This window comes from Mesoplodon densirostris, chromosome 4 (assembly GCF_025265405.1).
Source record: "Mesoplodon densirostris isolate mMesDen1 chromosome 4, mMesDen1 primary haplotype, whole genome shotgun sequence".
Taxonomy (NCBI): Eukaryota; Metazoa; Chordata; class Mammalia; order Artiodactyla; family Ziphiidae; genus Mesoplodon; species Mesoplodon densirostris.
In genome coordinates, this window is record NC_082664.1 from 73,566,801 (window position 1) to 73,590,236 (window position 23,436).

Genomic DNA, 23,436 nt, shown 5'->3' on the forward strand with positions numbered 1-23,436 from the left:
ATAAATAAATAAATAAATAAATAAATAAATAAATAAAAAATAAAAACTGTAAGGTAATAATTTAAATAGGAATTTGATTTGTGACATTTTAGTTTTGGAGAGATTATTTTGTAAAAACCTGCTTGGGCAGGATGCTAATAGGTTTTACATGCAAAAAGGTGTCATGAATAATTAAATTTATTTATAAAAATGTTAAATGGTGTTTCTTTATTGTAGGACTTTATATTTTTAATATGCTGATAAACATTGTGAATCATTCGGAGAGGAGGGTATTATATGTAGTATTTCTCCTCAAAAGTATTTGACCAGAGATTTCTTTTTTTTCATGAAGCATATTGTAGGGCAAGTATTATGTAAAATATACTTAGAGAGGTGCTAGACTAGCATTTGGGGGTTTTAATACTTTAAGAAAATTTTACATCTTTTTCTTCAGCTTATCTTAAAACAGGGTGATTGCATAACACGATTATGTTTTTTCTTTTTAAAAATACCTCTCTCAATTCCTAAATTTTCTTGAAGTGGCAACTTCAAAATTTTTACCAATATGGTCATATTATTCAACTCATAATAATAATATATGTTTTCTTATAAATACTTTGTATGATCTGGGTTCTTACTCTTTTTTCATCTTCATCTCTTTCCATATTTCCCTTGAACTTTTTTTCCCAACTGTATGGAGCATACATTTACATGGGGCATCATGGTTCTGACAGACCTTTTTTTCTCAACCTTCCTTACCTTTATACATGTACTTTCTTTCTGGAATGCCCCTTTCTTACTTCACATCTGCTGATGAATACTTGCTTCATATGATTTAGAACTCAGATTAAGTGTAACCCCTTCAGTAAAGCTTTACTGAGCTAATACTTGCCATCTGTATATACATCCTTAGAATCAGTTATTAATTCATAAATATTCATTAAGTATTTGACACACACATATGTGAGGAAGCTGTGGGTGTAAGGATGAACAATATAAACATATAAAGAAAGAGCTCATATTCTTGAGAGCTGGACAGGCTAGTGAATAGACAACTATAATAATCTATGATAACTGCTATTCTAAGGAAGTACAGAGTGCTGTGGTTACACATAGGAGGAGGTGTGGAAACCAGGTAAAACTTTGGGAAACTGATGCCTGGCCAGAGATTTGAAAGATAAATAGGAGTTACTGAGGTAAAAGGTTGAGTTCAGTTAAAACATCTAAGAAAATGGTTAAAAACAGACATGGACCTACATGAAAATAGGTGGGATTGCTGGGGAAATAGTCAAGCAGACGTTGATAATTACATGGTATAGTAATTATATAGTATTACCAACACTATAGTATTACCAAGTACAATGGCTTTGGGGATTGTAGGTCTGAACTTTGAGACCATGTTGGAATTGACTGTGGCTAATAAGATGGTGTTCTGCTATGTTTGTAGCACTGTAAATAACATATATTGAGTTTGTTTCTCCACACCGTAGCCATTTAGTATACAATAGAAAAGGAAGCCCTACCTGGATTTCCATAAAAGAGTAAATTTTCAACGAACTTGAATAGATTAGTTATGTATACCTCTTTTGTTTGTTTGTTTGTTTTTTGCGGTACGCGGGCCTGTCACTGTTGTGGCCTCTCCCGCTGCAGAGAACAGGCTCCAGACGCGCAGGCTCAGCGGCCATGGCTCACGGGCCCAGCATGTGGGATCTTCCCGGACCGGGGCACGAACCCGTGTCCCCTGCATCGGCAGGCGGACTCTCAACCACTGCGCCACCAGGGAAGCCCTGTATACCTCTTTTGTTAACATGATATCTTAGGAACACAGGACTGCTTAAAGTCCATATATGTTTTCTCCAGACTAAGAGTAGTCAAAGTCCTTGTAAATTTTTTAGTAGACTCCATACTAATGTTATCCATGGAGTTTCTATATTACTTTATTTTCCTTTTTAGAGTTACATGTAAATAGTAGCCTGTAGCTTAAAATTTTCCTGTCAGTAGAGGTTTTCTCCCCTGCATTATTAGAAATTTGAGAAGAATAATCAATTTGCTGTACCTTACACATTCACATTACTTTATGTATAGTTTTAGATTATTAGTCTCTAATTTTAAATATGTTCAGATGATTAATAAGAAGACTGGAGGTTAAATTCCAAAAATGTTCATTCTTTTTAAATCAATTCACAGAAATTATTTTATAATATTCCCAGGGTCAACCTTTCAAGGCTCTTTATTTATTTATTTATCTATCTATCTATCTATTTATTTATTTATTTATTGCTGTACGTGGGCCTCTCACTGTTGTGGCCTCTCCCGTTGCGGAGCACAGGCTCCAGACGCGCAGGCTCAGCAGCCATGGCTCACGGGCCCAGCCGCTCCGCGACATGTGGGATCTTCCCGGACCGGGGCACGAACCCGCATCCCCTGCATCGGCAAGCAGACTCTCAACCACTGCGCCACCAGGGAAGCCCCTCAGGGCTTTTCTAAAGGTCTTATTCAGAAATAAGATTCTTTGTAAAGTATTCAGACAAATTTACTCTTAATATCAAATTTGTTTTTGTTCATTTATGTTTCTGTGATATTTCAGCTTGTTAATATATACTGTTCCCTCTTATAACATATGCAAAGGTCTATAATCTTGAGTTGACAATAGAAAAAGACCTAGGGATAGTTTTACTTTAGATGAAATTATTTTACTATTACAGTAATAAGTCTCATTTGTTTTCTTTTCAGAATATTTTAGTTAATGATAGATGTTTATAACGTCATGGTTCCTTTGAGCCTATTAAAGACTTGTTGAGTGAGTAAATGAATGTTTTCTGGTCCTTTAGAAATACTACATATTGCAGTTCTTTTTTCATCAATTAAATAGAGGTGAACTGTATTTAAAGTCATATAGTTTAGAATTTTTACATTGGTCATGACCAATATATTAAAACTTTGATTTAGTTCTAATGTAATCTAACAGAATTTGGTCAAATAATTTAATTGATAAAGACATTTTTTCCTTAGCAGTGTGTAGTTATTGGCATTTAGTAGATGCCAAAGCTAAAACATCATGCTTTGATATGCAGCAGTATTGTAAGAAATTCTTCATTTGTGGTCAGGATTTGATATTTTATCATTACAGTGATTAAGTTTAACTATGAAGTTTCATCTGTACTCCTTACTCCGAAGTAGAGAATTGGTTTACTTTTTCCCTGGTAAAACCCTTTGTAAAATTATTCTGTGGAGTTGGGTGTACCTTCCAAGGAATAATCAGTAGATAATTGGATAGGAGGGCATTGCGCTGAGCTTCCTTCCCTGGGTGCTTCTAAAAGGATTAGTAGAAAGAACATAATCTTTTGAAAGAGAAATGTATACTACATACATGCATTTGTAGATTTCATTAGGAAACATTATGTAATAATGATCCTTAATAAAAGAAAATAGTCTAATAATAGTCCTTGGTTTACCTGGTGTCATTGATAGTTCATCTGTTCAGTACTTCTCTCTGTATATATTTTTTTCTCTTCTTTTGATATCTACAATAGATTTAATGTAATTGATCTGGATTAATAAAATCTTATTGTAATGTTTGTCATCCAAGGCCATGGTTTTAATTCATTAAATTAATAATTCCTTATGAACAATTTGCTAAGTATTGGGCTGGGGATACAGCTGTGAGCAAAATAGTCAAGGTTTCTGCCCTCTTGGACTTTTTGTGTCCGTGGGGAGAGACAAACAATGAAGTAAACAAATTACAACAAACTTTAATTTCAGAAAGTGTTAGAATCGTGGAGAAAGTAAAGGAACATAAAGTGATAAATAGTGATTGAGAGCAAGCTATTTCACGGTTGTTAAGGAATACTTCTCTGCTGCAGTATCACTGAACCAAGGTCTTAATAATGAGAAAGGGGCTGGTATGGGAAAAGCCACAGGAAAAGTGTTCCTAGTATGGACATCAGTAGGGAAAAAAAGGCCTAAGTGAGAACAAGCTTGGCATTTTCCAAGAACTAAAAAAGACCCAGCTCCCTAGAGTGAAGAAGAGAGGGAGAGTAATATGAGATGAGGACTGAGAACTAAGCAGAGGCCAGATTGTGATGTGTTTTGAAAGCCAGTGTAAAGGATTTAACGCTACAATGAGAATACAGTACATTGTTTATAAACAGGTAAATTACATATGATTCGTGTGTTTAAGAAACTACTTTTGAACAAGGAGTGGATTATAGAGGTGCAAGAAGTGAAGCAGGCTATTGTAATGGTCCTGTTTAGAGACAGTGATGACTTGGACTAGGAGGTGTCAGTAGAAAGAGAGTAAATTAGTTCACATTATGTTTTTATGGCATTTACAACCATGGAACTGGATTACTTATCCAAGGAAGAGAGTAGCAACAAGAAAGCCAAGGAAGAAAGTGTTTACATAAGAAGGAAATGATTAACGGAGGCTACTACCTGGAGAAGAGAGGTAAAATGCCATAATAGTATACAACTTGCTATTTTTCTTCATTGCTATAATTTTCCAGTATCCCTATCATTCGAACTGACTGAAAACTTTAGCATCTGACTCACTGTCTACCTCTATACCTGTACTCCTGTTCAGCCTTTGTTTCCAAAAACTTTGAAAGAAAAAGAAGTGATGGCAAAGAGAGCAAGGGAGTGGCAAAGTGGAGCAAGGAAAATATGTAAACAGTTTGTGGCCCAAATAACCTGAGATTTGAGGGGGAAAAAACTACCCCAGTTGAGAGAGCTCTGTGGGACATAAAGAGGTAGGGAACAGCCGGATTTTATCAGGTGGTGAGACTAAAAGGAACATTCAGAAAAGGGGTTTTGCATATGGAGCATATGTTGAAACTGAGGTAACAGAGGGCATAATGAAGAGGTTTAGAAAGACAGGATAGGGAATTGGGTCATATTCAGAGATATAGAGAAGACTATGTGCATAAGAATTTGATTATGGTGACTGGAAAGATTTAGACTTCTGCTGGTAACTTAGGATATACAAAAGTATGAGGAATGGTAGTCTCTTTTAGGATGATGGACAGGTAAAGTTACGGTCCAGCTTATTATTTTAAAGGTATGATACTACTGACCTTTTCTGTTCCTAAAAATGCTGTACTGGTCTTTGATGGGGGAGGAGCAGGAGTAGTGAGATACTGAGGTGTTGTGGTAACCACTGGTCAGGGGAACAGTTGACTCAGATGAACTAAGAAGGTTACTCAAGGATTTATTCACATGGGTAGGTTAATGAGTAAGGGCTGGAGGCCAGAGAGTGGACAGGAAACCAAAGACTCAGAGATTCCTTCTAAAGGAAAGGAGGCCAGAGGATGACAGAGAGCCAGTCATCTGTCCTCACATGGATCAGAGGCCAGTGGGCGACCAAGAGTCCAAGGATCTGTCTTCAAGTGGATTATAAGTCAAAAGGACTAGCCTGAGGGTCACGAGATTTAAACCAATGGAAAGTTATGTATTACTATGAATGTACATGAGTATGTCTGACAATCATCCTCTGTTACGGATAACATCTAGTCTGGGATTCTTCCAGTTGACAGGTCTTATCCATAATATTTTAATAATCCAGAATAATAGAGACAAAGATAAGAGAAAGGGTTATATGAAACAAAAATTAGAATTATAAAAAATTACTATAGAAACACAATTTTGCCATTTTCTGAGACATTTTTAAAACTAAGAGTATAATAGGTAGGTCAGTTAAATTTGGTTTGTGATATCACAGAAACTCATCTGAACAGTAGCCACCAGTTTTAAACTACAGTCGCACTGGTGTTAGATGTATTATCTATTTTCATATATCACTTTTATCTCCTATAACTAATATATTCTGATATTCTTTAGTTTATAATTAATACTTCATATTGGAAAAAATGAAGTGATAAGATACTCTGTTGTCTGTTCACATCAGAGGATACAAAAATAACTTTTGGCAAGTGAGCTGGAGAACTCTGAAGAACTTCTGAGCCTCACCTTTATCCCCAAAGTCACATTTCTCTCTAAATATATTGTGGCATGCTGAAATGATTTATTTAAATAAGATATTGTGCTGCTTGTTCTCAGCATCATGATCATAGGAAAACTATAATGCACAGGGAGAGTATAGACTGACAAGATGTATTCGTGGTAGATTTGTATATTCTTTCCTGACAAAATATTGCCATTTTTTTTCCAATGCGATAAAGGGCATTTATGGAACCCACATCTAACATCACACTCAGAAATGAAAAACTGAAAGCTTTCCGCCTAATAAGATCAAGAACAACTGCTTTCTCCACTGCTATGCAACACTGTGCAAGTAGTTCTAGCCAGAATAATTGAACAGGGGAATTTTTAAAAGAGTATCCAAATTGGAAAGGAAGAAGTAAAATTTATCTCTGTTTGTAGATGACATAATCCTGTATGTAGAAAACCCCAAAGACTCTATAAGAAAACTACTGGCACTAATAAACAAATTCAGTAATATTGTAGGGTATAAGATCAACACACAAAAATCAGTGTGTTTGTATATACCAGCAAGGAACAATCCCAAAAGGTAATTAAGAAAGCAATTTCATTTGCAATAGCCTCTAAAAAAAAAGAATACCTAGGAGTAAATTTAACTAAGGAGATGAAAGATTAAAGAAGACATAAATAATTGGAAAAGCATCCCATGTTCATGGGTAAGAAGACTTAGTATTGTTAAGATACCAATACTGCCCAAAGCAATCTACACATGCAATTAAATATCTATTAAAATTCCAACAACCTTTTTTGTAGAGATGGAAAACCCAGTCCTCAAATTCATATGGAAATGCAAGGGGCCCTGAGTAGCCAAAGCAGTCTTGAAAAAGAACAAATTTGGGGACTTACATTTCTTGATTTCAAAAATTACTACAAAGCTACAGTAATCAAAACAGTGTGGTACATAAAGATAGACATACAGATTAATGGAGTATGATTGAGAGTACAGAAATAAACCCATATATCTGAAGGTATTTGCAAATTATATGATAAGGCTTTAATATCTAGAATATATAAAGAACTCCTAAAACTCAACAACAAAAAGACAAACAACCAAAAGAAACCACGGGCAAAGAGTGTGATAGACATTTCTCCACAGGAAATATACAAATGGCCAATAAGCAATGAAAAGATACCCAACATCATTAGTCATTAGAGAAATGCAAATCAAAACTACAATGAGATACCACCTCACATTCATTAGAATGGTTATTATTAAAAAATAATAATAACAGGCATTATTGAGGAGGTAGAGAAATTGGAATTCTTGTACATTGGTGGTGGGAATGTAAAATGGTGCAGCTGCTGTGGAAAACAATTTAGCTGCTCCTCAAAAAGCTACATATAGAATTACCATATGACCCAGCAATTCTGCTACTAGACATATGCCCAAAAGAACTGAAAAAGAGGGACCTAAGCAGATACTTGTACACTAATGTTCACTGCAGCATTATTCACAACAGCCAAAAGGTAAAAACAAGTGTTTGTAAATAGACAAATGGATAAACAAAATGTTTTATATATACTCAGTGGAAAATTATTCAGCCACAGAAAGGAATGAAGTTCTGGTATATGCTTCAACATGAATGAATAAAATATTATGCTAAATGAAATGTCAGATACAAAAGAACAAATATTGTATGATTCCCTTTATATGAAATATTTAGAATAGGCAAATTCATAGGAACAGAAAGTTTAGAAGTTACTAGGGGATATAGGGAAGACATGGTGATTTGTTTCTTAAGGGTTACAGATTCTCTGGTGTGATAAAATAATTTTGGAAATAGGTAGTGGTAATATTTGTACAACCTTGTGAATATAGTTAATGCCACTGAATTGTGTGATTAAAAATGGTTTAATTGGCAAATTTTATGTTATGTATAATTTACAATTTAACAATATTTTGTCATTTTATATTAACTCAGCGTATATAAAACTGCCACAATTAATACATTTTAAATATCTTTAATGTAATAATTTTAAAAATAAAGGATTACATATACTCTTAAAATATTTATCATTTTCCCAAACTTTACAAATTTACCTTCCCATATTCCTTCTCCCAGCAACTTAATGGGTCACAAATCTTCATGCTTCCTCTATGTTCATTTGATATGGTGCATATGCTCAACTGTATAACAATTGTTATCATTCTTTGACTTGGATAATTCACTCTCAAACTCTGTGCAAATGTGGGCTTTGCTTTCATATTGGATTTGCTAATGCATTAATCTCTATTGGCTCTGAAGGTAATAACTTACATCATATGGTAGGAGTGGGGCTATCACCAGAGATGCTCATCTTCTTGTTGTCAGCTTATAGCAGCAGCACTCTTCAGATCTGGTTACTATGCTGCATGTCCAGTGGTATGTTTTGCTCCTGACTTTTGAATGACTTTGATTAGCTCTGCATGCCACCACTGGTCACACTTTGAGTTTCTGAGCTTGATTTGATATCACATGTTTGTTGCAAGCTGTGTCCCCAGCTTCCAAGCGTGGTTCACAAAATTCTGCAAGTGAATTCCTACCAGTCTGTAAGGAATAGCTAGAAAAATTCCAAGCGCCATTTTTCTTATAGCAGAAATTTAAGAGTACAAATTAGTGTCAAAAATGTTGACACTGATTGGGAGTGGAGGCAAAAAGTCAGGAAGTCTATTTTATATATATTTATAAAAATGTGATTACATTTTAAATAAAATTTAGTCATGGCAGTTTTTATATTCCTATAATCCATAATGGAAGTCAAAAGGTAATAATGTTGACCAAACTAGGATTGCTAGTTCTGTTCCTTCGTCTGGAACGTACTCTTTTGCTGTCTCATTTTGTCCAAATTTCTATTTGTATTTTTATGTATGTGAAAGGTTAGTTATGTTTCTCAACCTTAGAGAAGTGGCCCTCTGTAAAGGATGTCCTATGTGTCCCAGCAGTACACTCCCCTCTTGTCACCCACGGGCCAGGGACCAGCTGGTCCCAGGATAGGTTCTGATCTGTGTTTGCGGACTTAGTTCCACAGGCTGCTGGGTTATAGTTTTCTTGCCTCTGGTGTCTGTGCCATGGTGGGTGAGGCTGGTCTAGAGGCTTGTGCAGGCTTCCTGGTGGGAGGAGCCAGTACCTGCCCACTGGTGAGTGAAGCTGGGTCTTGACCCTCTGGTGGGCAGGGCAATGTCAAGGGGTGTGTCTAGAGGTGACTGGGTTCAGGAAGTCTTTAGACTGCTTGTCTGCTGCTGGGTGGGGCTGTGTTTCCTCCCTGTTGGTTGTTTGGCCTGAGGCATCCCAGCACTGGAGCCTACAGGCTGCTGGGTGGGGCCAGGTCTTAGTGCCAAAATGGTAGCTTCCAGGAGAGCTCATGCTGATGAATATTCCCCAGTACCTCCACCACCAGTGTCATTGTTCCCACAGTGAGCCACAGCCACTCCCCCCACCTCCTTAAGAGACCCTTCAAGACCAGCAGGTAGGTCTGGCCCAGGATCCTATGAAATCACTGCTTTTGCCGTGGGTCCCAGCGTGCACAAAACCTTGTGTATGACCTCCAAGAGTGGAGTCTCTGTTTCCCTGGTCCTGTGGAGCTCCTGCACTCAAGCCCTGCTGGCCTTTAAAGCCAAATGCTCTGGGGACTTCTCCTCCTGATGCCAGACCCCCAGGCTCGGGAGCCTGACATGGGGCTCAGAACACTCGCTCATGTCGGAGAACTTCTGCAATATAATTGATCTCCAGTTTGTGGGTTGCCCACCCAGGGGGGTATTGGATTTAATTATATCATGAGTGCACCCCTCCTACCATCTTGTTGGGTTTCTTCTTATGTCTTTGGATGTAGAATATCTTTTTTAGTAGGTTCCAGTCTTTTTTGTCAATGGTTGTTCAGCAGTTAGTTGTGATCTTGGTGTGCTCCTGAGAGGAGGTGAGCTCAAGGTCCTTCTACTCTGCCATCTTGTCCTCCATCCCAGGATTACTATAATTCTGAACATAGCATAAACCTGTGCTAAAGATGAGTGAACAACTAGTCATCATCATAACTCTTAGTAGGATCTTCTGCATGACCTCAGAAGTTAACTGGAAATGAATTACAATTATTATTTAGAATTTTCAGATATGTCTGCTTTCAAACCTCACGGTTCTTGAGAACTTAGAGTCTCCTAAACTCCTGATGTTACTTTGTGGGAATTGCTATTTAAAAGTAAATGAGTTTGCCATTTGCATGCATAGGACAGAGACTGAGTGAGTGAGAAGCTGGACATCTACTCTGTCATTCATTGTTTCATCTTAACTTTTTTGAAGAATATGAGTACTTTTAGAGTTTTCTGAAAAGTATACTTTCATCCTTTGGCTTAATTGATTATATTTTAATGTTAAAGCATGTTCTATAAACAGATACTCAAGCTTCACTATATTGATTTGGGACTAAAACATGTTATGATGGCCCCCTACAGATTTTTACAGTTTAGAAGTAGAGACATGATTGTGTAGAGAGTTAATCACCAGAAGAAGAAAAGCAATTATTACTTTGTATTATGAGATGTCAATTCCTATGATTTCCTTTTCTAAAAAACCCTCTTCTTGAAATAGTATATTTTTCCCTTAGTAATTGTAGAGTAGGAGGAAGCTCTATCAAATGTGCAAAACTGTACAATGTTATAAAAGCTGCAATTACAAATTGAACTTACTTTTTATGGCAGTTTTTCTAAGTGCTTTTGTTGATCTGAAAATCTGTTCTAAAAACTTTGCTAATAGCCCACACAATTATTAACCACCTCCTGTGGTGGTCTGTTCTCTGTAAGAAGGGTCAGTCTTTTCTTTCATTTTATGCCAGATTTGAAATAAATCTGTGAAGTGATATTAATAGTATGACTCAATGTATTTAAAAAAATTATCAAGCTTGGGTGAAAATTATTTTTCCATCATCAGGCTGAAATATATGTGACTTTCTTAAAAGGATGTAATTTGGTAGCTGGCCTAACATTACATTTTCAGAAGGTATGTGTTGTAATGGAAAAAATATGGTATTTGACAAAATCTTCTCTCTGCATTTGTTAGTTACATTTCCTTGGCTCAGCTGCTTTCACTTCTTTACCTGTAAGTTGAAGAAAATATTATCTGCCTTGGTAATTGTGAGCATTAAATGAGATACCATATAATACATTGTATAATACATAATTATATTAATAAAATATTAAATTTATGTATTATAAATTATATTATATATATATACTTTTATTCTCTTTTTAAATAATTTACATTTTGTTCTAACCTGAAATTTGTAATAAATATTATTACTAATGATTGATACTCTATACTTTACTCTTAATAGTTAAACTAAAGGAAAGTTAATGAGCTAATGTTTTTGCTTTTTGAAACCACAAAGACATTCACATAATTAGATTACCATGATTATAGATTGAGAATAAAGAATTACTGTAAATCGCTTTATTCATTAAAAAATTATACTCTTTATTTTAGTTTTAAAAATAAAACCTACATGCACTTCTAAACCTTAAGAAGGCATTAAAGGAACATTTTGCCTATTGATACTGTACTCAGATTCAGAAATAAAGGGGAAAAAAGCCAGAATAGATTTCACAGAGGTTAACCATCCCCTATGGTTGTCACTAAGAATCTATTGCTAGTTTATATAGTTTCAACAACCTTGCTTAGCTGGTTATCCAGCCATTGAAGACTAGAAGCAGCAAAGTAGAAGTAAAGAGAGGAGCCTGCTAGAATCAGATGTACCAACAAACATCAGGGATAAGCGGCAGTAAGGAAAAGAATATGAAAACTAAAAGAACAAATACCAATCACAGAGCACCATTTCTATAAGGATAAATAGACATACGTAGCCAAAGAAATCTTGAGTTTGCCACTTTATTACTGTCCGGAACTATATAGCTTTTCCCAAGTATTATGGAAATGTTAAATATATTTGAAAATATGTAGCAAATTGGGAGATATTTCTTAAAAATGGTAGAAGCTAACTGTTATGTTGAAAAAAAGAAACCCTATCTATTCAGAATATTAGCTATCCAGATCTAGTAATTTCTCAGTGCTGTAAGTAGCTGCTATCTTACTCTAAAGATTACATATCATGTTTTGTTTTAAACCTCAGTTTTTGCCTATTGCAGAGTTAATTGTCATTTCCATTTTCTTAGTTCTCTTTGAGACCAATAACATTGTCTATATGTTGTCATAGAATTATTAATATTCGACTAGATTTTTGGTATTAATTTTTCATTTTCAGTGTTTCACTGATATTCATTCAACCAGATTTCTTACTCTAGACTGACACTAATACTTCCTAAAGAAATATCTTATAATAAGATACTGAGTTATATTCTCAGTAGGAGTATAAACTGATGCATTTTCTTGCATCCAAACAAAATGTTTGCTAATTTTCATTATAGTTGACCATTGGAAATAAGTGGATCAGATTGTTAGTATATACCCATTATTCTAAACCAGACTCATTCTGGTTGAAATAGGTCTCAGGTATCTAAAAAGTTTTAGACTGTTTTTTTTTTTTTTTTGCGGTACGCGGGCCTCTCACTGTTGTGGCCTCTCCCATTGCGGAGCACAGGCTCTGGATGCGCAGGCTCAGCGGCCATAGCTCACGGGCCCAGCCTCCCGGACCAGGGCATGTGGGATCCTCCCGGACCAGGGCACGAACCCGTGTCCCCTGCATTGGCAGGCGGACTCTCAACCACTGTGCCACCAGGGAAGCCCTAGACTCTATTTTATACAGCGAAAAGCATTCCTTTTTTTTCCCCCTAATTTTATTCTTTTAGGTAGATTACATTTTGAGAGTTTACTTTTCTATTCTGGGAAGGAAAAAGCTACTGAGCTATTGATTATTTTTCCTATTACCTTTCTCAAAGCTTTTTTAAAATCAAGTATCCTTTTTATTGACATTAGAATTTATAACTTATTATAGTTTTTTAAATCATTTCCCAAAATATATCTCATTTGTACATACAGTGACTCATCTTGTAAACCCAAAGAGGCTTACTGGTTTTATAGACATTTTATAGGTAAAAAGGTCTTAAAGTCAATCATATGTTTTCAATTCACAGGTAAGAAAATTAGACTCAGGGAGTTATACATTATTCAAAGAATATTTCTTGAGTGTATACAGTGTGCCAGGCACTATCCCAGACACTGAGAATACAGTAGTGAACATGACAGACAAGTTCTCTTTTATACTTTATTTTTGTCTTTTCTTATCCTGGTATTGTCCTCAAATTTTTTCTGTAGGACTAATTTCATTTCATATTCTCTCTATATATTTTTTATTTGTTTTATTTTATTTTTATATTTTTTTATTTTTTATATTTATTTTATTTTTATTTATGTATAGTATCTGTCTTCATGAACTAGAGTAAGAACTACATGAAAGTAGATTTGTCTGTTTGGTCATTGCTGTATCTAGTATAATACTTAACATTTAGTGAGGAATCAATAGATTTTTGTCAAATGAATGAATGAATTGAATTAAATGAGGGCCATATGGTATCCTGAAAGCCAAATGAAGTGTTTTTAGAACAGCCTGGTCAACTATGTCAAATGCTGCTGGTAGGTCAGACAATGTAAAGACATGAAGATTGGATTTACCAAGGTATGGATGGCTGTGATAAGTGGTTTTAGTTGAGTGGTGGGACAAAAGCCATATTGGAGTAGAGTCAAGAAAAAAAGGAATGGGTAGTGAAGAAGTAGAAAGAGCAGATATATCTATATGAATTGTTCAAGGAATTTAGAGGGATAAGGAAATTGAGCTGTAACCAGAAGAGGGGTATGAGGTCAGGGAGGGCTTTAAAATGTTTTTCTTTTATAATAAAAATTTCAAACTTACATAGAAGAAAGAATCTCTTTCATGTTTGTTAATAATATCAAGATTTTGGCATACGTATTTCATTTACTCATTTTTGTTGTTGCAAAAATATTTTGAAGCAAATCCCAGTCAGTCATTTTAGCTGTATATACTTCAATATGCATCTAAAAAAAGAGAGAGAAAAGGCACTTTCTTACACAACCTGATGCCATAATCACACCTATTAAAATTAACAGTAATTCTTTGATACTATTTAATACACAGTTTTTATGAGATTGCCACAATTATGTTTAAAATAAAAGTGGTTTGAATTTAGATCCAGTCAAATTCTGATTCACATTTGATCGTATCTTTTAAGACTCTTTAAGTCTAGAGAACAGTCTTTCCTATATTGATGAAACTAGATTAATTATCCTGTAGCCTGTCTTACATTCTTGATTTGTATCTTTTCTTCTTCATGGGTCATCTAATTTATTTCTCCATTTTCAATATTATTTGTAAGCTGTTACATGGTGCTAAATGTTTGATTAGATTTACGTTCAGCTATTTTGGGATACATACTTTATAGTTGGTGGCCTCTGCTTCATATTGCATCACAGCAAGAGGCGTATGTTTGATTTTCACACTCTTTGTTATGCTAATGTTGATCAGTGAAGTCAGTTGGTGACTGCCAGATGTTTCCACTGAAATTTGCCCATTAACCTTTCATCTTATGATTTTATGACCTTTGCCTAAATCAGTTATTTCATTTGCTTTACCGAAGGATAATTTTCTATTTCTGTCATGAAGAAGGGATCTTTAAAAATTGAAGAAGTTATAACATGTTTTTCTGCTGATGGGCATGATCTAATAGAAAAGGAAAAATTATGATACCTGGAGAAACACTGGGCTTGGTAGTTAAGAGGGGATGGGGTCCACTGCACAGGTGATAGAATGCCTTAGGTAGGAGCAGGAACAGTTTAAGTGACTTGTCCAAGGCTATAGTAGCACAGAGTGGATTTATTTTATTAAATGTATATCAGAATTTTACTTTGGAATCTTATAATTGTACCTAATTTTAGAAACATGCATATTCAGTTGATGATATTGCATGTGAAGTAGAAACTTAAAGCTATTTTGAATTTCACTGCCTATATTTGACCCTACTTGTTAGGGTTTTTAAAATTTTTTCTAATTTCTCCCTTAAAATTAATGGTGTCTTATACACCTGTATCTTTACATTATAAAAAATATAAGCATATACTTTTTGTAATTTTTCAGCTTTTGTTGCTAGTCTGTTGCAAAGGGAAGTAAATGCTGCTGTTAAACAAAATGATAAATAACTCGCAGTTCAGTTTAGACACTAATGGACCCTAAAAGCCTGTAAAATGACAAAAAACAGCAACTTTTATGATTTATAGGCTAATTTTTGTTACACAGTTTGGTCATATACCTGACAGTCTTCCTTCTTTGTGACTTTCTCCTAAAAATTATAGTTTTGTGTTACCTACGTGAAAAGTCCTTTAGAGTTCAGTAGAAGAATATGACAGCATCTCTTCTAAGGATTGCAGCAGTTCCCATTGGTGGAATTACAATTTCCTTTCCTTTTTTTTTTTTTTTTTTTGTAGTAGTTCTAATGGTAGTGGTATGGTTTAATCTTGAAAGAATATTTATTGCAACTTTGGACCTGTAAACTATCTCCAAATTGTCTCATACATGCTATGTGAAATTCAGTTTTAGACAGTCATATTTCTTTATGGCTCAGTGATTTCCATTTACTACTTGTTAGTCATACAGTCTGAAGAGTATTGGGGTTATTGTGTTGTCTGACACAGTATGTATCCTGTTAAATTTGAATTTTAAAAGCAATATGGATTATATAGTCCCTTTAGTTACTTAGTACCATGTTTTATTTTTTACAAATCTCTGTTGAGGTTTGACTGATTTCCTTTTCTGTCTTGGCATCCCCAAAAGAGCACTCCGTAGTTGCCTCCAAAAGCAGGAATGTAATCTGATCTGTGTTTTGTATTGTCTGCTGACTTAGATCTAGAGAACACTTTGCATGAGCTACATTGATCAGTTCTCATCCTTTCTTGTCAGTTATTGGACAATTAATACAACCTTGTAAAGACTCCCTAGAGTATCCCTAATAAACTAGATCATTTTACCCAAGAATAGATCCAGAGATACATCAAGATATTCAAGGATGAGAAAAGCTGATTAGGAGAAACAGGAAATATTAAGCCTTCACACTCACAGTATGTTTTTCAGATTGTCTCCATCCTTACAATTGAAAGGTATTGCTCTCTATTGAAATATTTTGTACAAATTAGGAAATGGTAGCTTTTCATAAATTTGCATCTTCATTGTTTAAAACAGGAAAGTTTAATTTAGGTGGATTCATGTAATATTATTCATATAATATTATTTTATTTCTGCTCCTAATTCTTGTGATCTTATTTTCTAAAGGTAAGAGTGTAATCTTTTACTATTCTTTTAAACATTTAAAACTGCTAGGAAAATGGTTTATGTGGCAGTTAATCCTTAAAGCAGTGTAAACTTCATGCAGTTTTTTTAATGTGTGTAGTTTCACACTTTTGTCCTTCAAAATGTACTTTAAAAATACTTTATAGAGTGGCTTAAAATTTTGAAACTGTGGTATGAAGAGGATACATGCTAAGTACTTGGAAGTTTTCATATTAGTTCAAAACAAATATTTTATAAATTTTAAAATACCATTCTTTTGACTTTTTGATAACTGTTTAGTAAAGGAATAGTTACATCTGAGAAGTTTATGTGCTTGTGTTGGGCTGCTCAGCAGAAGGTTACAGTTTAATATCAGGATGCTGCAGGGAGGCTCAAAATAGTCTGAAAAGCTAATCATTTGTTTTTACTGTCTTCAGGTATATCTGTAAAGTATGAAATGGGTTAAAGGACGTGTGTATTAGACCCAACCAATTTCATTTTAGTCTTGTCTCACATCATGTGTCTACATTTTATTCATCAGATATGAAGCAAATAATATTAATAGTATCTTTATCAATTATTCATCAATTTCAAATTAAAAATAGTTTAAAATGTTTTTAATTATGATATTATATCTTTTTAAAATTACATAATCAGTAAAAGCAGTGTTGATTCATTTTCCAATAAATATTTGTCATGGACCTATCATGTGCCAGGGACTGCTCTAGGCTTTGGGGAGACTATAGCACAAAACAAAACAGACTAATTAACTGTCCTCCTAGAGCTTGCATTCTAGTAGAAAAGTAAAAAAATAAACAAATACAAAATGTCAGATAGCATTGTTGCTGTGATTAAAAGAAGAACAGGGTAAATGAATAAAGGGTGGTAAAAATTCAGAAATTTACCTACTATGTAAACTTTCCAAGACTCCTTCTAGCCACTGATTTAAATGATATTTTTACTGTAGACCAACCATATGTGCCGTCCATGTAGACACCTCCATTATTTTTCATATCATAGTATCTTGTAATTCTCTGGCTTGATGTCTATTTTTTGCGCATAAGAGTATGTGCTTTGAAAGTTGGGTGCATAGATCTTCACATCTGTGTTACCAGTTTCTTACCCAAAGTTCTTTTATGCGTACTCAGTAAGTATTGGTTATATCAGTGAATGAATGATATACTCAGAACTTCTCAGGATTTCTGGCTCTGCTGGCCCTTTTTGAGATTTAGAGTTCTACATTTTACATTATTTTATTGGCATTAGTATATCATCCTTTTTTTTTAATTAGGTACACATCTTTTTTTTAATACATCTTTATTGGAGTATAATTGCTTCACAGTGCTGTGTTAGTTTCTGTTGTACAACAAAGTGAATCAGCCATATACATACATATATCCCTATATCCCGTCCCTCTTAAGCCTCCCTCCCACCCTCCCTATCCCAGCCCACTAGGTCTTCGCAAGCACCGAGCTGACCTCTCTATGCTATGCAGCTGCTTCCCACTAGCTATCTGTTTTACATTTGGTAGTGTATATATGTCCATGACACTCTCTTACTGCGTCCCAGCTTCCCCTTCCCCCACCACCCGTGTCCTCAAGTCCACTCTCTATGTCTCCATCTTTAGTCCTGCCCTGCCATTAGGTTAATCAGTACTGTTTTTTTAGATTCCAATGCGTTAGCATACGGTGTTTTTTTCCTCTTTCAGACTTACTTCACTCTGTATGACAGACTCTGGGTCCATCCACCTCACTACAAATAACTCAATTTTGTTCCTTTTTTATGGCTGAGTAATATTCCATTGTATATATATATATATATATATATATATATATATATATATATGCCATGTCTTCTTTATCCATTCATCTGTTGATGGTCATTTAGGTTGTTTCCATGTCCTGGCTATTGTAAATAGTGCCGCACTGAACACTGTGGTACATGACTCTTTTTGAATTATGGTTTTCTCAGGGTATATACACAGTAGTGGGGTTGATGGGTCATATGATAGTTCTATTATTAGTTTTTTAAGGAACCTCCATACAGCATTTTTGAAGAACATACAAAGTAAGAAGGGAAATTTTCTGAAAATTAATCTTTTATCCACAGGTACTACTGAACGAGTGTGCTTGATCCAGGGAACAGTTGAAGCACTGAATGCAGTTCATGGATTCATTGCAGAAAAAATTCGAGAAATGCCCCAAAATGTGGCCAAGACAGAACCAGTCAGCATTCTACAACCCCAGACCACCGTTAACCCAGATCGCATCAAACAAGTGAGTGTTTAGTTGGGAAATCAAAGACTAACATCCACAGTGTAGTATGAATTCCTTATAAAAGAAGCCTTAAAGTTTTAGCATATAAAGTTTTTTTCTAAGTAATACTTAAAACATAACAGAGTTGTCTTTTATTTATTTAAAGACTGTCAGAGTCTCTTCTTTAGATTGATCAGATAATTGAATTACTCATTTATCAGTGTTACACTGAGGAGTGATTATGTGACTCATTTCTTTTATGGTCCCCTTTAATAAAAAATTATAGACACAAATTTGATTAATTTATATAAATTTAATCTATTTAAAATAATATCACTTTTTAAATAAAGTATAAACATTGAAACTATATTCTCAAAATTCCTAATACCATATTCTTAATAATATTTTAGCCTTTAGTATAGTTATTATGCATATAAACTCCTGTTTTGTTAATTTAATTGTCATGTTCAACATTTTTTACCAACAAATATGTATAAGTAAACTTTTGTATCTAGCAAGCAGTTCTTTGTTACAAATCAGCTATTATGTTCTGTATAACTTGTGTAGTATTTATATATATGTCATAAAGGGCCAATGTTTATTTTTAATGTGTGGGATTTTCTGTAACAAAAATTTTACTTGATAAAAGACAATGTGAGTTCTTAAGATTGAATAATGGCTGACATGATGTAGGAAAAAAATGACATTCTTTAATGTTAAATAAGGTGAATTCTTTCCCTCAACCTCTTATCCTCAAAATTATTTGATACTTTATGTTTATACTGATTGTTTCTGCATTTGCCCTTTTATAATTAGCTGCTTAATTTGTGATCATATTGATAGACTATGCCTTCAAAAGAAATGTATTATTCATTAGTTCACAGAATATTTATGTTCATTGTAATAAATTTGAAATGTAGCTCAAAATCTTATTAATTTCATGTTTCTGAATTGAAAAAAATATTTTATACTAGGCAGTGTTATGAATCTATTATAATTTTACCAATATATTGATAAATATAAGGCTGTCTAATTAAATACAAACATAGAAATTAATAATTAGGTAATATATTTTTAAATTATGGGCCAAGACTCAATTTTCTTTTAATTACCATTTTAAAAAGTCCTTCCATGTTTAAATCATGAGTAGGTAGTTGTTATTCCATATAAAATCGTTCATTTTATACTCTTTCTCAGTGTCAAAATAGTTTAATTTGTAACCCTTTATAACTTTTCAAGGAAGTATCTTTTAGTTTATACATGGCAGAATGTAAATATTTTAAACTTCTAAACATCAGTAGATATTTTTATTCTTCACAGCCATTTATAGTTTTGAAATGTTTATTTCATCTGTGCTAGGTGAATACAAAGGATAATTTAAAAACTGATGCCTTGAAAGTGGTACCATGATTTTATCCAAATTCTAAAAGTATGAGTTTAAAGACCTCTAGGTTAAAATCACCTGGGTCTAAGAATTTACAGAATTGGCACTAAAGTGTAGGGTCTATTATTGATTTTCTGCTTTAATCGAGCCTATTACTTCTCCCCTTTATTTTGTAATTTATGTAAGTTCAAACATTTAGGGAAGGCAGTGCATATCTTGATTTTTTTAAAAAAGTAAAACATAAAATATACTTTGAGTACTATATCACTGGCAATATATTCAGGACAATGATATGAATGAATTTTTATTATTTTTATAATACTAAATAGCTAATACCATCAAATAATAGTCTATGAGTCATTGTTGAAACTTTAATTTTCTCTATGGCAATATGAGATTTATAGGTTGTCATATATCCAGTCTCAGTAAAGATTTATGAAAGCCAGAATTTTAAAATGTTGGGTTCATTTCTATTTTTATTTGCCTTGTACAGATATTATTTAAATTCAAGATAAGTGGTAAAAAATAATGGTGATTGATTAACTTTTGTGTATTTGAATTCATTTGTAAGCTTTGTAGACATTCATGGCATTGAAATTATTATTGATTATTTAATATTTTCATGTAATCAATAATGTGAAATAGAGTATCATTTTAAAAGATTTATTAAAAAGTACACTGCATCTAGTAGGGTAATATATTTAATACTTAAACAGTTTCTTATAACTGTAAAATTTGAAAAATTTACTCAAAAAATCTGGAAGAGAGATTGATCATACTGTAGATCAACAGAGTTATTTATACTCTAAATTTCGGATTCTCTAACTTTCTAGGTATCCTGTTTTACAATGTAATACTTTTTGTTGGATCATTGTCTAAATAGTAAGTGAAGTATATAAATTTAAGTTACCATGCTTTTATTTCTGAAGAAATTATGCTGGTAATCCAGTATAAAGTAATTATTTCTAAAATAAATTATTTTACACTAGAATAGATAAAAATATATTTCATATAATGTTTATATATTTTTTTATATTTCAGTACATAGAATAATAATAAGATTTCTTTTAAAATGGTAGTCTTTCCCTTAACTAATGGCATAACATTTACATTCTCTTTGGACTTCAATTCTGAAGTTAATTTTTAAAATAACTCCTTTAAAATATTTTTAAAACATTTTCTTCTAGTTAAGATTGTGCAAAGAATAAAATTCGAGTTTTAAAAATTGCTGGAGCTGGAAAATGTAATTTCTGCATAGAAATGAATTAATGTTGGACCTGAAATTATATTTTCTTAATTTTTGTTACTACATATCTATTGTTTTTTATGGTTGATAATTTAAGATTTTGCTTACTACAAAAAGTATAATTAATATGTAACTTGGACTTAAAATAGGAAGTCAGTTAGTTCTAAATGAATAAAACTTGCTTTAAAAGTTAGAATTTTATACCATATATTATTATGACTTTTATAAAATATTATTTTCTGAATTATGTGATCTAGATACATTTGGTTTCTGAATAAATTACATGAACCAGAATATTCTCCCCAAATGAAACCTTATTGACTTAATGAAATCTCAACCAAATATAAGTTCTTAGGAAAGCAATACATTCTGGTCTCACAAGTCTTTCATATGGAAGCATGATGATACCTAGCATGAGAGCCTTACATCCAATTTAGATATTAGATGTGAAACTATTCACTTCTTTATTCTCAAATGTGTTTTCGTGTTTGTTTTATTTAAATCAAATATATATTTGCTAATAGAGAGGGACTCCAATATTTTATATATTCAAAATGACAATAATAATAATATTTATTGAATAATCAAAGTATATAGCCTCTGTTCTATAGCCTTAATATCAGAAGATTATCATAAGGTACATACCACCATTGTGCTCATTTCACAAGTCAGTATACTAAGAAACAGGTATGCAGCAAGAGCCAGTAAGCCAAAATTAAACATATTAATTGCAACATAGAACATTATATTTCTTATTTTCAGGAAATGAAAATGGCAGAGACTTTCAGTGATCTTCAAATAATTTAGACTTTGTTTACCTAGAAGCTCTGAACTCATTCCTGGGGCACGTCTTAGCCCAGATTTTTTGGTGTACATATTTTCATTTCCACCTTTTGTGTTATGAATTTTGTACTTTTTACTCTTTTTTTCCTCACGGGATTATTGAAACATTTCCTGTTGCTGTAAGTCCCTCAAATCCCCCTCTAAGTATGGCTGTTTATACCTAATGAGTCAATATAATGAACCCCAAAACATGGTAGAAATGACAAATCAGTAAGATAGTTGGCATTTGTTAACTTCCTTTGTCTATTACAGTTTTTCAGCATTTTTTTCTCTTTGGCTCAAATGCATTTTTAAGAAAATCTACATTAAGAAAGAAGTGGTTATAGGCATTTAAATAATTATTTTATATGTAAAAATTAAATTAAGATACCAAAAATCTCACTTAGCTCAAAGAATTCTACTTTCATCATGAAAAATTGGCAAAATTAGCACATAATTTGTTCATTATTCATTCATTCAATCATAAATTTATTAAATGCCTTCTTAGTGAATTGTAAAATATATTAAAATGTAGCCCTTGCTCTGTCAAGCTAATTTATGAGAGATCCTAAATACTTAAAATAACTAATAAAAATATAAAACTGTATTTATATACCAAAACTACAATATAAACAATGTAGTATAAAAGTTTGGAGGAGTGTGAAAGAAATGTAGGCTAGAGTGACATTTGGTCTTGTAAAATAGGTGAAGACTTGAACTGGACCTTGAAGATTGTACAGGAATTGCCTGATTAGAGGAGAAAAAAGAAAAAAGCTTACTTTAGGCAGATGAAGCAATATGGATTTGAGGAGAAAGACATCATAATTGTTAAATAGTAAAGAGATTATCTTGACAGAAGTGGAATATCTGTGTTGTAGTTTAGAGGAAATTAATGTTAGATAAGCCATGTGGGACCAGATAATGGAGAGTCTTGGATGTCTGGCCAAAGGGTATCCTGTAGACTACGGATTCTTCCTAATATTTTCCAAAAGAGCCCTTTTAATTTCTCTGGAAGGTTATGGAAAAAAAAAAAAAAGGGGGCACCTCTACCCTTTGTTCTCTTCTGTGCTAAAACTCCACACAGATTCTTAGAGTGCTTGTAGGAACACCTATTGGTAGGAGAGGAAGAGAATTATGACAATTACTGAGTAATCTACTATGAAGATCTTTAGATTTGAAGGTTTATAAAATAATATTTTTAAAAACTTCTTTTATGTAATACTCGCAAATGCAGGGGATGTTAATCTTTGCCAGGAAAAACATTTTTATGGTCAAGAATGAAGGATCAGTAATACTGGTAACAGTGATGTATATGGTACTTATTCTGTTTCTGTGCTAGCCATTGTGCTATGCACTTTACATTTATTATCATCGTTCATTCATCCTTCCAAAATTCTTCTGAGGCAGGTATAGAGTCCATGTTATACTTATAGAAACTGATGCTTAAAGGAATTTGAGTAACTTACCCAAGGAAATGTAACTGGTAATTGATCTTAACA

General features: G+C 33.4%; 1 protein-coding gene across 2 annotated transcripts in view; it reads left to right on the forward strand.

The window, feature by feature from the left end:
• Positions 1-23,436, forward strand: part of NOVA1 (NOVA alternative splicing regulator 1) — a 145,647-nt gene that overhangs the window by 92,746 nt on the left and 29,465 nt on the right. For both annotated transcript variants that reach the window (XM_060098184.1, XM_060098183.1), the window contains exon 3: positions 18,340-18,506. In XM_060098184.1, coding sequence (XP_059954167.1) covers positions 18,340-18,506 — 167 coding nt within the window. The remainder of the gene's footprint in view (positions 1-18,339; positions 18,507-23,436) is intronic.